The sequence below is a fragment of the Labrus bergylta genome, chromosome 24 (assembly GCF_963930695.1).
Source record: "Labrus bergylta chromosome 24, fLabBer1.1, whole genome shotgun sequence".
Classification (NCBI taxonomy): Eukaryota; Metazoa; Chordata; class Actinopteri; order Labriformes; family Labridae; genus Labrus; species Labrus bergylta.
The window spans coordinates 824,220-840,375 of NC_089218.1; the positions used below are offsets into that span (position 1 = coordinate 824,220).

General features: G+C 41.8%; 1 protein-coding gene across 4 annotated transcripts in view; it reads right to left on the reverse strand.

The window, feature by feature from the left end:
- Positions 1 to 16,156, reverse strand: part of LOC110005463 (neural cell adhesion molecule 2-like) — a 274,694-nt gene that overhangs the window by 65,170 nt on the left and 193,368 nt on the right. For all 4 annotated transcript variants that reach the window (XM_065951921.1, XM_065951922.1, XM_065951920.1 and 1 more), the window contains exons 6-7: positions 8,036 to 8,153; positions 2,578 to 2,747 (exon numbers count right to left, since the gene is read on the reverse strand). In XM_065951921.1, the coding sequence (XP_065807993.1) occupies positions 2,578 to 2,747; positions 8,036 to 8,153 (288 nt within the window). The remainder of the gene's footprint in view (positions 1 to 2,577; positions 2,748 to 8,035; positions 8,154 to 16,156) is intronic.

A 16,156-nucleotide genomic window follows, 5' to 3' on the forward strand; every position in this document is an offset into this window, starting at 1 on the left:
GACTGCATTAAAAGTTTGAACCAAAGTGGTAAACAGCAAGCCTCCCTGAAGCCACACTGCTAGCAGCTCTGATCATTGCACCAGAAGTTTTATCAGTGTAAATGGTGAATATTTTTCTTGTATCAAGGAATGACTCGGAGCTGTAACAGCAAGACAATTTAGCATAATCCCTGAGGACTAATAATAGCTTTAGGGGGACGAACACGTCTGGTGATAACAGCCACAGAGCTGCTGAGCTGTTCTCTGCACACTGTGGAGATGCTGAGCTCCCAGATGTTGAAGTGTTAAAACGCGAGGAGGTGAAACAGGAATCAATAGTCTGCAGGCGATTAAATGTCACCAGAACTCGTCTGTGGCAACACATGGTCAGAGGTCTGCGTGGAGAAACCAGCTGCTGCAGCGCTCTAACAACTCATTACCCTGTGACTGCTGTGTCTTCATCTTTTCTCTGGAATCACACCTTCCTTTGTCACAGCCGTTTATCTGACACGCTGAGAATTCTTGCTAATTTTACCATCTACCCATCATGTAGTGTATAAACCTCAGACAGGAAGTATAAAGTGTTGAAGCTAGTCTTTAAGGTTTGCTGTCTCAGATCTTCAGTGTTAAAATCCACTTAAGTTTATATAAAGGAAAGTTCTCTTTATGGGCTTTTATTTTATTTTTCAGTGAAATCTACAGAAATAAAACGTGCTGAAAACATCGTCCACATTCAAAAGAACGCCCTGAGAACTTAAACACAGCAGCACATCGACTCAAGCGTCCTGCTCTCCTCTCGCCTGCGCTGTCACGACTAATAAAACTAACTTACAACGACGTCCCCCTCCTCGCACGCCGACCTCCTCCCTCCCTCTGAACTTCTTCATTTAAATGTGCATTTTGAAGAACAAGCGCTTCTCGCGTCTTTGAAAGGATGTTGATGACTCGGGCACAAATCTCCATACATTTTCATGAGCCCGACGCCGCGCTATCGGAGCGATCGCACAGGAAATAGCCAGCAGGTTTATGAAAATATAAATTGAAATTTTTTATTAGGGGGCTGCAGTAAATGAAATATGAAGCAATAAATGATGTATTTCCTTTCAGGACTATATCATATTGATGCAGCTGATATTGTGCAGGAGCTGACGGCCATATTTAGACGTCTGTGCTCGTGGGGGGAAAAAAAAAATCATTTTTATGAAAGGGAATTGTTGGAGCTTCTTACAATAAACCGTTATAGATCAATAAAAAACACTGCTCACTGAAACGTACTCAATTCTATTATTCTTAAAAGCTTTGCTGGAGCTCAGACTGACAGATTATGTACAATGAAAGAAAACTTTTTAAATGGCAGGGGAAGTTATGTTCACACCAGCTCAGTGTAACAACAAAGGAAAACTACTGAAACTAAGAGGAGTCTAAGGATGTCGATCTGTTTGTCTACATGTGCAGATGTGTCTTTACTTTGGCTGCAGATGAAATGTCTCCAAATCAAATAGTTCTGGTTTGCCTATCAAAACCTGCTCCGACATTCAATGCAAAATTGTCCATCGTACACATTTCACTAAAGTCAGATTAGCAAAAATCTATGGACAGGTGCCATCAAGCACCAGCATCATACAGCCACATGTTATGGTCCTGCCCTTCTCTCGTTACATTTTGGACAGAAATCTTCCAAACAATTTCTAAAAGTTTAGAGATCCCCGTCAGGCCGTCTGCTTGTTTTGGCATTCCCTCTCTTAACCTCCAGCTTCGATAAGACAGATCTGGTGGCATTTGTGACACTCCTCGCATAGACGACAGATTTTGCTGCGTTGGAAATCACCCACTCCTCCCTCCCACTTTGCATGTCTCAAAGATGTTCTGTACTTTATTAAAATGGAGAAGATAAGATGTGGAACAAAAGGTTCAACCAAAAGATTTCATAGAACATGGGGCTCTTTTTTCAAATACGTTAAGGTCTTCATTTACTGGATGACTCATAATAGTGGTCAGTGTACATCCCTCTTTCATGTGTATGTCTCTGCTGTGTATGTGTGTGCACGTTACAAGTTTACATACTTGATTGGTTTTCCTTCTTTTGTCTTTTATAGCCCTTCTGTATAATGTGCTTTAGTTACCTCAATACATACTGTCTTTATTTCTTTTTGTAATTCGTTGAACGGCCAAGCTTAGTTTGTGTTGTGTTCTAGCTGTCTTTTCTTTGTTTTTTTTAATTTAAAATCACTTTTATTTTTACTGAAGAACCCGTCGAACATATATCTGTATGTCTCAAAACTCAACAAAATAAATTGGGAAAAAAAACAAAAAACAAACCTGCTCCGACATATCCTGACAGGAGCTTTAAGTATGAACATTTGGGGAAAGCGTCAGCTTTAAATCATATAAATGATGTCACCAGAATAACAAGTCATCCTGTGTAATAAGAGAAAAAGAAGGTTGCATTTTAAAAGTTGTGTCAAATATACTAAGCAGGGATAAGGACTACAAACATGCCTGTTCTCACACTGCATTGTGGGAGCTGTTGTTTTCAGGCTTTGATTTACCTCTTCATATAAAATGCATTAATAATCAGTACTCAGTGATCATACAGACCGAACACTTTGAGGAAGAGCTCCCTCTCCTGAGATCCGGCCTTGTTGGTGGCCCTGCAGGTGTAGCTTCCCCCGTCGCCCTGTCGGATGTTCCGGATGGTCAGCATGCTCCGCCCACCGTCCAGCTTGGTGAAAAAGTACTGCTCGGACGTCTCCAGCTGCTGCCCTTTCCTGCACAAACCAAACAAACACGAGATGAAGGAGGAGGGGGGCGGGGCGTGGAGGACAGCTCACACAGCGACCTTCACAGCGTTCAGTGTGAGCACTTTGGATGTCACCTGATCCCATTAAAGAGAGGCTAAGTGAAGACAGCTCGACTTTGAAGCTTTTTCTATCTATAGCACATAAACAGGCAAAAAACAGGGCGCCACTTTTTATAGAAAAGCTTTCAAGTGTGACTTAAGTGTAGCGTTGGATAGACATATCAGACTATAATTGAAATAACTATCGCTCCATGAATCATTTGTCTTCTTCAAGCGCTCGCGGTGCTCAGACTCCGTCAGGCGGGAGAGAATCATCTCTGTATTCTCAGTTAGTGTTTCAGTCTCGTCTCAGCTCACTTGTGTTGTTTGTGTGCGTCGTGTTATGGACTGCAGCACACACTAAATGACTCCGCTGTGGTCTGGAATACTGTGCTGACTGAATGTCTTTTTTTCTTATTTGGACTCTGCAGGGAAATTACTCAGAAGAAGAGCAGCCGCTTAATTGATGCTTGTCTATGTTTGAGCTTCACAGCAGACGCTTAACGGTGGGAAACATGCTCGCACTCTCCTCCACTTGTTTATTTACAGCAACCTAACCGGGCGAGTCATCTCTAAGGTTAAAGAGATCGTCAAACATGGGTGCGTTTTTGTTTCATACTTATGCAGATAAAGACAAACTCATGGGGTGCTTGTATATGCCATGCAGGCTTAATATAAGTAAATGACTCGGCTGGTAAGTTACATAACAGAAAGGACTCTTAAAAACTTACAGAAACCAGGTGAAACTTTCATAAGAGGTATTAATGGTTCACCAAAATGTACTTATTAGCTGGTTTCACTTCAGAATTCAGATCATGTTGTTCCCTGCACAGAAAGTCAGACAGAGCATGTATGATTTATCATTTAAATTTCATTAAAGCTGCAGTGATCAATCGTTTCATTTAAACAGATCAAACAACTTTGTGCAATGTGTACGCTGCAGGTCGTAGGTCCACACAAACACAATAATATCAGCCCCAACCATGGAACAATTTTAAAGCAAGATCAAAAGACAAACAAACCAAATCTGGGATTAGCTGGTGAATCAAAGTGAAAGCTTGAACTCTTAAGCCTCATATATGTTCTGAGGAGTCGCTTGTGACCAAAACAGAAGAAATATTATGAATGTATAACAACCTGGTGGACACATCAGGGATTAAATCAAGGATATTGTGACACAAAAAGCCATTTTTGAAAAATAAAAAACGCACTTTCATGCAGTGTGTGTGCTCATTAAGACATGAACCATTCAGACCAAGATTGGTTTTTGTAATATAGTGTAAACACAAGGGCATTTATCACTGGTGTGTATGGGATTTGTAGCACTTTTAGAGCCTCCAGTGGCTAAGTAAGGAACTGCAGTTCTTCTGCATTGACTCCATTTTTCCACACTGGAGGTTGCTGATGTGAGTGAAAAATAACTAAAACCATGTGCTGTAGTTGTTGTGATTGAAGCTAGCTCTCTTCTCCATGTTTACCCAAAATGGAAATGTCCTTTAATCACAATACCAAAACACAAGATCGGCCAATCAGTGCAGAGTGTTCAGGGTTGCAGCTGCTGTTCAATCCATTGACCTCCAAAGATAAAACAAAGGAAAATCATGTCATGGAGCGAAGATGATTTTAAACTGAACTGACTAGAAGAGGATTTCTGTGACTTTGTCTCACATGTAAAAGACCAGAAAGAGAAGAGAAAGAATACAGAATAGATTGACGAGATGATCCGGTGGAAACAGAGAGGCAACAGCTTCGAGGTCAGCTGTTGGAGCTTCAACGAAGAAATGAACTTCTCTCTGGACGGTACAATCTGTGCATCCTTGAGCAAGGCACTTCACCTTCAGCTGCTTCAACGATGACGTGCTGGTTGCACTGAGCTGCTCTCAGGTGAATGTGAGATTTGTGAAAAGACTCATTGTGGCTTCTGTGAAAGTATAACAAAGGAAACATAAAGCTGATCTGATGGCTATGGGTTACAGCTTTGATTGCAGTAGTATTGCAAAGAGCACCTATAATCTTATCTTAACCCTAAAATATAAAGAAGCATTTTCAAAACTCTAGAATGTTTGAACCTTTTGATTTAGTTGGGATGATAATGTCATCACTCTGAAGCTGCCGCTCTTTTTTTCCAGCCTTACATGCTTGTGTATAAATTGAATTCAAAAGCAGTGCGAATGCAGAGCTTGGAATAATGCATACCTCTAGATTTATTTAGAGACCTCTCTATGTGGTCTGACTCTGTATCTTATTCATGGAAGAAAAAAAAAAACAATCTTATTATTTGGGGGATTTGTGATGTGAAGATTGAGTAGACCCAGACACAAACAAACACAGTATTATTGTGCAGCGAGAGCCGGGCTGCAGCCTCACCGTGCTGCAGGAAAAACTAAGAGGGAGGATAATTGAAAGTCGACGCAGGAAACACCAAAGCCAAGTAATAATAACTCGGGCGAGCCAAAGAGGAAATGAAGAGAGGCCTCATCTTTGGAGCGGACACTGCAGCACAGGCTACAGCGCTGAATGTCATTATTCTGACTGACTGCTGACAGGTAGTCCATTACCCATAATGCAGAGAGGACCAGGCCAAACCTTGCACTGACAGGAAATGCAACAAGGGGGAGGAAGGGGGGCTGGACTTCAAAAGAAAAAGTAAATTAGGTTGTGATTGTTGTGCTCGATCTTCTGTTGATATCCACATTTTGATCCGGGCTTCAGGATGACATGCAGGACTTGTTGACCCTCCGGGTGTTTGGATCAGTGTTGATTTATGTAGAGGCAAAGGGCCAGCCGTTGATAAATACAAAGACAGCATTCAAAAGTCAAGATGGGATTTTCCTAAAATCAGCTTTTGTTTGAAAGGAGCAATGGTGTCTTTCAGAGTTTCCAGTGGATCTCCAAATAATGTATGAAGGACGTCTGGGCCGAGACTTTTACAAACACCGATTAATCCTAAAGGTCTGATCAGTAACTTTAATGGAAGAACTAGTTTAAGAGACGCCATCGATGTAGGACCAGCCTGTGATCTGCACACAGGAACACAGTCAAAGGGAAAAGAAATAGACACCAGAACAACCTCAAAACCAAAATCTAAAGCTGCACCTACAAGGCTGCATTCACCTGCAGAAAGAAAGATTCTTACAAGTTCATGACCCCTGACTGCACTCCAGCACTACAGCCCTTAATGTGAAACTTTTGTCATATTACGCATGCTGGAATATATGAAATGAAAAGCTAATTTTGCTGGTTTGTTCTGTTCCTAGAAGACGAGGTAACACACCCAGGAGTAAATATCATTCCTGCTGTTGGGGCTGAAAACTAAAGAGAAAGATGAATGACTCTAACAACGTTTGGCTTGCTTCCAGCTGTGCAGTGTCTCCAAATTTAGTTTGCACCGTGCAAAAACAATATCCATGTCTCACATCTTCATTTATCTAAGCTGCTCCACAGACTCCTCCGCTCCCAGCAGCGGGACCACTATCTGTACTTCCAGGTTTGTTTTTTGCTGTTCCTGTTGTCAGGGAAACACAGAAACATTTGACCTCTTAGATGAGGTCATGAATACGTAAAGAGAGATCTGCTTTCTTTAACTCTTGACGCACAAATTCTCAATTATTCCCAATTTAAATAATTTCCACCTTGTGCACAGGAGACCAGTTAAATACGGCCATGCATTTTATGAACACAATAAGAATGAAATCGGAATATTGACACGATTTACATAATAATGTGAGAAGGAATATTTCTCCATATTGTTCGCAGGATGCAACATAATTGAAAAGAAGACCCTGTAGTGAGTGTGTGGATTCACTCTGCATTCTCTCATTCTATTGGCTCAGCTTTCACTGTGACTTGTGTCACCTGCTGCGTCCCAGCTGTGCGTCTTAACCTCTTCAATCATGTTTTTTTTTAGTTTTATAAGCTAGAGTTCTTGTAACCTGCAATACAGACCACAAATAATGGTGGTTAAAGACAGAACATAATGACCTGAAACAGCTGAGCACGTTGCTATACGTCATTCTGTTCAATTCAGCGCCACATGAAAGTGTATTTCACCAGCCTCCATTTTTCTCCTGTTATTATTGGAGCGCCAACAATACTGATATTTTAAGGAAATTGCTGCTATTTATTTCCTGTTTCAAGTCACATTTTTCAAAGCAGACTCAGTTTTTTTTCCAATGTGTTTTCCAATAGTTCCTTCTGGGCAGTAATCGATATCCATTCATTTCAGTGCAGAATGAAAACCAACACAAACAAATCAGCCAAACCAAGGGCTTTTCAAAGTGACATCATTGTTGGTTAAGCACTTTTTCTGGACACAGAACAATCACATGTTACTCAGACATGATTTTTTTTTACAATCTGGAGCGTTCCTGTGATTTATTACTTCAAGAAAAGCTCGAAATCCATTCTTGTTGAATTTAGCACTGAGGATAAATTAATGGCTGCCCAGAAGGCACGGCAAGCACGTTCAGAAAACAGTAACAACAGCATGATGGTTGAGAAAAGCAGCGAGCAGGACTGTAAGGTGTGAGACTGTAAGGATAAAGTGGAACACCTCTGTTAGACACACTTTCGATGGCTGAGTGAGGAGCAGGCCTCTGCAATGGATTTCCATTGTAAAATCAGTGTTGTCATGGACGCTTTAAAAAAAATCTTCAATTTAAAAATGTATGAATATTTCAGAAACATTGTGTTTCTACTCAGGTGAGGTCTTTAATCAAGGTGATGCTTACACTAGCCAACACATCAGTCCTAATACGTATTTAACAACCTGTTTCAATGCATCTCGTTAGCATCATGTTCATATCTTTACCACAGATCTTTTTTGTTTGTGTTGCTTTTATTCAAACTTGTGCTTTCCACCATCTTTTCAGGGCAGAACATGGAAGAGAAAAGGAAGCAGCTATCAAGGTTGGGAAAAGCAACTGAAGGGATTTTTAGCTTCAGGATTAGAAGACCAATATAGTAACAAATTTAACACGAGACGATAATGGATTATCCCGTTTTAGAAATTTGACTTCGGTGTGGAATACATTAAGCTGTAAAAAGCATCCACATGTAACCATAGAAGCACATACCAATGGAAACCTCAAACATCCTTAAGATTATTGCTCATTACATGTGTTCAGAAGTCTTCAACTGTATTTGAAAAAGTGTTAAGGCCTTCAGGATGTTACCGTAACCTTCATGTGTCCACTGGGGACCATCGGCGTATTGTACCTGTGCCATGTAACCAGCGGGTCAGGGAATCCTGAGGTGATGCAAGTGAAGGTGACTGATTCCTGGTAGTCTGCCGTGGCGTTGAAGGACGGCTGGAACACGGACAACACGGGAGGGACTGTGGAGAGAGAAACAGAGCAGAAAGGAACACGATCAGAGAGGACAGGATGAATCAGTAAAAGCAACAAATCTGAATATATTGTAAAGTCAATCTGAGCGCAGGGACTCCAGGAAGGCTAACATTTTAAATGGATTCAATTGGCCTTGTGAGTAGCCTGTCAGCACTCAGTAAAAACGCTGCTTGTGTTAGTAATCCCACGGGGATTTCAACTAACATTTTGACCCCGCTTTAGTAAAAGCACAAAGGAGCCGAACACAGCCATCTGAAAACATAATACTATTGTCAGACTCAGAAACGCACGAGTCCAAACAACACACAGAGAACGTGTCACAACAGCTGCACACTGAGCGGAGAGAGCGAGCTTCTGTTTTGTGAAGACACTCTTTAAGTCCCCTCAAGTCTTTAACTTACAGCTATCATTTCAAACATTCAAGCCGTGCACCAAACACTGCAGAGACATGATTCATTTATTTACTGCCTGAGCTCAAAGGCTTGTTTGCTTGGCCAGTTTCTGCAAAGTCAAAAGGAGTGCATTAACTGTTGTGAGTTTAGGATAAGTTCATTTGAGAACAACATGTAACTAAGAGGTTCAGACAGGAGATTTCTGTATCGGCAGGTTACGATGACACTACTTTATAAGAACCACTCCCTCGTGAAGCTGTTAAAGAAATCTTTAAAAAACTGGTTTTAAAACTTCAGATGTAACGCAGATATAAAGCATACATTAAAAGGCTTTATATGTGATTATTCTGCTGGTATCTTCACACTGCATGTAAATTTACCTGAAATGAGCGTGATCTAGAAACACAGTTAAGCAGTGAGTACAGTATGTTATTCTTCTTTTCTCTAGTCCCTCAATTAAACAACTTTTATACACGAGGGGAGGAGTCAGCCGGCCGTCCTGGCGATGTAAACAAAGTGAAGATAGGACTCTGAAAACTCTGAAAACATCACAGACAGTGGGACTCGGGTGTTACACCCATTGTAGACAGTCATGACTCACAGAGTTATTTTCAGAGGAGATACTTGATTTCTACATTTTAGTGTGAAACATCACATAAAGACTTTAACCATTAGTTTTGAGTTTGGGTGCATAAATGTGGTTCATCTGTCAACAGAAAAACCCTCAATCAAGTTCACACACACACATATAGAAATATAGTAAAGCATGTTTTTCTTCATGTGTTTTGATAAACAGCAGAGGTCCTGATGACTTTATCAGTAGTGTATGTGGAGTGCTGTCAGAAACACAAGTGTGTCCTCACCACCCAGTCGTTGGAGGACTGACATGTTGTCATTGAGTGAAAGGCGAGCAGAGGGAGAGAGCAGGCCCGCTCTGTTCTCCGCTCGCTCTTTGCAGTGACAGGGGAGTGACAGCTTTATGGCAGCAGCCATGTTTATCAGGCTTCCAAGTCCATTTCTCAAGCCTGCACTTCCACTCCACTTCCACTCCCACTGTAACCACTCTGCCTCCGTCCACACATGTTTGGAGAGACTTATTGGAGCCCCGGAGCGTTTGCACTGCCTCGGTTGTGCTTCTGTTGTGGAGGTGAGAACAATCACACTCAGTAGCTGGTGTCACCTGAACGAGCGAGGTGGCTGTCGGAACAAGTGAGCAAGAGGGAAGTCATATTTCAGACATTAGAGGATTGTGTGACCCAGCAGGAGAGCATGGTGAGACAAATGGAAGCTACAGTGATAGTTTGTCCCAGCGCCTGTTTGAAGCTACAATCTTTACATTTTATATTTTCTAGCTGCATGTCAAATCAATCAGAGGCTAAAATAAGCAGACATAAAGATCTGCCCATTGCAATGGATTATTGTCTAATCATATTGAACCTTTATTTAATAAGACACGCCCTCAAAATGAACTGGATTTTTAAACCTGGCAGAGACAGCACACCATTCCTTTAATTAAATCAAAGTACTTTCATTTAAATGTTGCAACAATAATTATAAATAACTAAAACCAGGTGCAGAGGTTAAGCCAAGGACAACACATTCTAACTTCTTTATTTGAGTGGGCAGGTGAGATTGGTTCATTTTTATCATGTAAGTGGAGGCAGCTAAAGTTCAGCCATGTCTCTACTCTCAAAACCTCTAATGAGAGTGACCGGAAAACCCTTCAGTGGATCTGAAATATTGTAACTGCGTGTCTATGTCTGTTAAAGAACAGCAGGCACATAGAAATAACTGCAGCGGGAATAGTATTGGCTTGATAGCGCCACATCTGGGGGTTCAGCTCACAACCAGATGTTTAGGGCATGAAGTTAAGCAAACCATCAACATGCAGAACTAACCCTCCAAAGATTTCTACGTTCTGGTTTCAACCAAACTCCTCGGGGTGATATCAAACTGTTCTACTGTCATATTCTAGCTTGTTTAAGGAACAACAAGCAAATGATTTTAATTACAATTTAGCTGCATGAGAAGAGGATCAAAAAGTATGACAACTCCACACAAACCCACACAAAGAGCCGTTTGAAGGGAACTCACATCTGAAAGCCATCTTGAGTTTTGTGCTTGAAAAGCTGCTTATTCTCATTCTGCAAAATGAAAACCCACCTAACAGATGTTTGCACTTGAGTTAAATATGTGTTAATGTATCTGGCAGCTGCACAGTGAGATCATTTCAACACCATTTGTTCTCCTCTGATCAGGACACAAACAAAAAATAAAAAGGGCATTAAAGGTGTCGCTCTGTGGGGGGAAACAAAACGCTGAATTGATTCATATTCCAAAAAACTATAAACAGACCTCATACGGAGCGCGAGTTATCGAGAGTTAATGAGTTGAATTTGTCCTCCAAATGATGTCATCTAGAGGACGCTTACTCCGTGTAGATCTAAAAGGCGGCTCAGTGAAAGATTAAAATGAAAAATGATACGCGGCAAACCAAACCTCATTAAAAAGTGCGTTTGATAAAAAACACAATGTGTGAATTTAGAGAGGGGGGGTGACACACTTTGGATAATGAATGGGCAATTCTAATAAAAACAAAGCATCACTGTAGATACCTAATGAAGCAAACACTGCACTGTACTGTATCTCCCTTAAATGATCACATCGACGACATCGTGCTGTGTGAAGGCTCCTTACTTCACGTCTAAATCCCGTGCTTCATGACGTCCATGTAGCACTTCAGGAATCTGTTTTTAAAATCAGCTCACAGAACACACACATGTACAGAGACACATCAAGGTGCTGAGAGCTTCCAGGGATAAGAGCGGCCTCAGCAATAATCCAACAAGATGAGACCTTTCCGATAGTCCTGACTCAGCGTCTGCCTGACATGATAACCATTGATTTCCACGCCAATAGATCTCCATTCTCCAGTGTCCCTCTCTGCCTGTGAATTCGCCCCCTCATGAGCGAGCAAACAGCCGCTGATGAAGCAGGAAGAGCAGCAACATGCTCTCCGATCAGGCTTAGATGTAATGATTAGGAGGCGTTTTGGTAAATGCTAAAAATAGAATCGTTATCTCTTTGCTGAAGCTGCAATCTCCTCCATTGTAAAATCATCAAGGGAAGGGTTAAGTGTGTTTACGACTTGGATATCAGCCGTTTGCAGGACTGATCTCCATTCTGATATTCAGCCCAACGATTCAATGATTCACTTCTTATCTCTTTGAAGTTTACCGACCAATCAGGTCTTTTGTTCACTTCTGAAAGTCTGTTGGTTCTTCTTCAGTTCCAACACTTTGCCCTGATCATTTTCTACTTCAGTCTTCATGAGCGCTATCTACTATGTAATCTATAGGGACCTTGAAGGTGTGCAGAAATCTACTGTATGCAGAGGCGATTCTAGAGCCTCTTGAGGCCCTAATCAAGAATCAGTATGGGGGCCCTCCAACCAGTGTTCATCACCATCATGTCTGTGAGTGTCCCGACGCTCCACTCTTTTCCCCCCGTTTCTTTTTTCTCTCTTATAGACGGATTATTCCTTCTAAGTTTTCCTTGTTGACTTTCACTGACAAACTCTGGATTTCACAAAATGCATGCAGCGCTTAGCAGGGAAACAAGAATGAGTGCTGTCAGATGGGGCCCCCTCAGGGAGGTTACTGTCGTTGCAAAATTTGCACAAAAACTTGTTAAAAGTTCAATCAAATCTTTCATTCTTTAAGAATCCTTCCCTTTTTTAAGTCATCATCTAGAAACTTCAGAGGCTCAGGGGGGGAGATAATGTGAAGTTTACTGACATCCCCATGAGCATGAATCCAACACTGAAATATATTTTAGATAAACCCCAGTTGGGCTGATTTAGAAACATCTTGTTTTTTTTGTTTTTTGGTGGAGCGCTAATGGGCCTCTCTGCAGAGAGGATCATGCATGTTTAGAAGTCTTGAGTTGTTCTCAGTAAATGTCAAAACCATGTTACACCTACTAGAAATGCAGCGAGTGAATGTTTTGAAACAAGACCTTTGCTGCAGAGCTTATTAAGGATTTGTTTTGCCGTCCAGATTAGCACACAAACCAGGCTGGAGTTATAATTGGGAATGGGAGAAAAGTTCATTCATATTCTGCTCTTGAACACCCGGCGGTTATGACTGAAGTCAGGGAAAAATAAATAAATCAAGAAATGTTGAGGGACACAGCCAGTAGTTTCCACTGACAGCTCCAAATGGGGAGGTGAGAGTGTGAGTGAGTGAACACACAATTAAGTGCACGTGCCTGGGAAGGATATCGAGAGGAATCAGCACCTCATCTCCATTCTGTGTCGTCGTCTGTTGCCATAGAAACAAAGTGTGACTACGCTGTGCTAGCGGGTCATCCTAATGGAGGAGGGAGATGCTTGTTATTAATGAAGGGACGACATTAGGCTCGAAAGAAGCCCCAGATATGAGTCACAGTTTGATGGGTTTATGTTTTTTTTCCTCTCCAGCTGATGTGGTGTTCAGGTCTTTACTCAGGCGGATCAGATACCACACTTATAAAATAGAGTTACTACTTCAGCTACGGCACTGAAGAGAAGGTGGAAAGGTTGGAGATCAAAATAAAAAAGCCGAGGTTAAAGAGGAGAAAGGAGGAGGAAAGTTGAGCCCGATGCTGCAACATTTCAGATGTAACTCTGCTGTTTAAGAAATGTGCACGCTTGAATATAATGCAGGAAAATAAAGACTGGGGGGGATACTCTTTCCTTTGAGGTTGAAGGGTGCACTAAGACGATCCAGACTCGAGAGCTTCATGATGATCAACACGAGTGCAGCCAGAGCCTTGAGGAAACACCAGGAGCACTAGAGGAATCATGTGAGCGGCTGAATTAAAGAAGAGCTGTGGATTAACTCTCTGATTGGAGCAGATGAAGAAGTCTGACTGGTGTAAATAATAAACAGACACTCAAATTGTGAAGGATTGGAGATTTGAAAGGGGCTGAATTATTACCCCTGCTCTATCTGATGCGGCGGTGAAAAATACATTTGTCTACTTGAAATATGTCTCATTTTTGTGTGATTTTCTTCTGCGTTCAGGGATGAAGAATGACTGTGTGTCATATTAGGAAATACTCTCCATCTATTAAATAACAGAGAGGTAAGAAAAGAGCAAAATTATTCTTATTTTCACCCATTTTTTTCATATTTTCACGACCGTAAATTAGAAAACCTTTTCATAAATGTCTTTCATTTTCTAGGTCTGTGCTGTTGCTGGTGCTGCTGAAATCTTCTGCATCCTTGTAGACACTGAGCTGCGTTGCCCTCAGGTTGATTAGCCATTCAGTGGGTGGCCCCCTCCCTGATACGCCATCGCCCTCATCTCCGCTCCTCTTTGATGATACACTGGAGAGCGGGAGCTGCGGCGGGTCAGCGGAGTCTCACTCGCTGCATGCTTATGGGCAAGAATCCAGTCTTTTATGAACCGAAGCATAAATATTTATAACATCACACACAGTGGGGGGAAGGGGGGGGGTGTACAGTAAGCTTTTTCAGCCCTGCTTTCTGTCAAACCGCTGTTCTCTGCACGACTGGTTACAGCCCCGTCTGTTAACACACGGCTGATGCAGTCAGATGTGACACTTCTTCTGACACGCCGTGTCAAGAGATCAGCATGACGCATCATCGCTACGAGCTCAAGATAACTCTGTATGACTCAGAATGTGTTCAAATTTAGATTACAGTCAAAAAACAAACTGAGACGCCGTCGCTGCAGTCAGTCTGCCAATGAACGCGGCTGGTAATTGGCTGGGCAGTAATCAATTTGGGAAAAACTATTTATGCAAGGATTTGAGAAAATATTGTCCGGCTGCTGTTTTGAAGCTTTAATGATACAAGGAGCAACCTTTTGTTTTAATAGGAGCATGAAATTAATGAATCCAGCTTTCACATACCACATTTTTTATGTTCCCTTTTTTTATGTTCGAATGCTTCATTAGTGAAGTCGTCTGGAAAACACAAAGCTGGAAACTTTTTGGATTGTAACAAACCGTCTGCTGACTCGGCCCTCAAATGAAATGTGTGTTTTATTCTTTGGGGTTACATATCAAAAGATAAAGTTAGATAAAGTTGCAGATTTAAGCTTCTAAGAAAAGGAAATCCACAAACAGTCTGGATTCATCTCCCTGTATCTCTTGTCTGTCATGTGGACACAAATCAATGTGGGCCCTGACTTTGGCTTAAAGAGCTCAATGCTGGACCTCGGGAGACCGTGTGGAGCCAGAAGAAGCCCTGTAGCTGTTTTCTTTCTTCCTCCCTCTTCCTCTCAGGGTCTTCAGACACAGGAAAGCTGTGTTCCTGGCTGTTTTTTATCAGCTTGTTTATCCTGCCTCAATGCCATATCCCCAGGCACCGCTGCACTGTCTGCAGCTGATTGATAAAACATGGAGCACAGTCTGTTGTGCTCATTGACATACCTGAGCCTCCTAGCAATCTACTCTATCTCTATGTGTCTGTGATCAGGGCCTCGGTGTTGTTCCATACTCTATATTCTCTGCTAACCCTGGTGGCTCCCAGTTTCCTCACATAATCCTCTACTCAGATGGTTCTCTTCATTCCACTTTGCTCCCACTATTGCATACCAAGGAAGGCAGAGAACTCCCCAAGTGAGGTGCCCCTTAAATCTTGTGTCATGCAGAGCCTTTGAAAAAGTATTCTTCAGAGCGTATATACCTCTAACTTCAGGAACAGAAATGTTTGGCATGTGAATGTTCAAATGGCTAAGCCAGTAGCATCTTGACTTCCCCTGAACATCACCACAGTGCACTAAAAAAACAACTCCTTGGGGGACTCTGTGGACTCTTGAGACCAAAGAGGCCACAAGGGATTGAAAGATTTAGATGTGTGAGCTGAGAACAATGAAAACAGAACAGGCAGAGTGGAGGAGTGGGTTCCTCCACTGTAGGACCCCTGCTGTGATCACACACTTCAGTCACTGCTGATAGAAAATATAGAGATGCATCAGCTATAAAATTACTAAATGTATTAATATGAATAATCAGATACACCCAGCACAGCTCATACAAATGAGGAAAAGATCAATAACAAGGACAAGTGCAAATACAAAAAAAAGAATATGAATACAAACCGTTCACGGCCATAGTTTGTGTCAAACCAGGTTAGTCCTTTAAGTACAGATGAGCTGTATATAAAAGAAGGATGTAGTCTCAGTGAGTTCACTCATCCAGACCAGAAGAAGTTTTATGAAGTTCAGTCACCATGTTAGAAATGTTCTCTCAACCTAACTTCATCCAAAGAGAGGCGAAGAGGTGGAATTTGTTTGTTGACCGAGGCAGTGAATATGTCTAATTCTGCTGTTAAATAACTATTCTGATATGGGACCTGATGGGAACTCCTATTTTAGAGCCAGCCTCATGTGGACACTCGAGGAACTGCAGCTTTTTTTGCACTTCTGGACTTCAGTTTTTGACATTGGAGGACACTGGAGGACACAAAAGTGCATGTACTGTAAGAGATGTCCTCTAGCCTGGTGGTGACATATTGGACAAACTCATTAGTTTCATCAAGTCTCCGTTTCCTCTGAACGCTGAAGCTGAGCAAATGGTGTTTCTA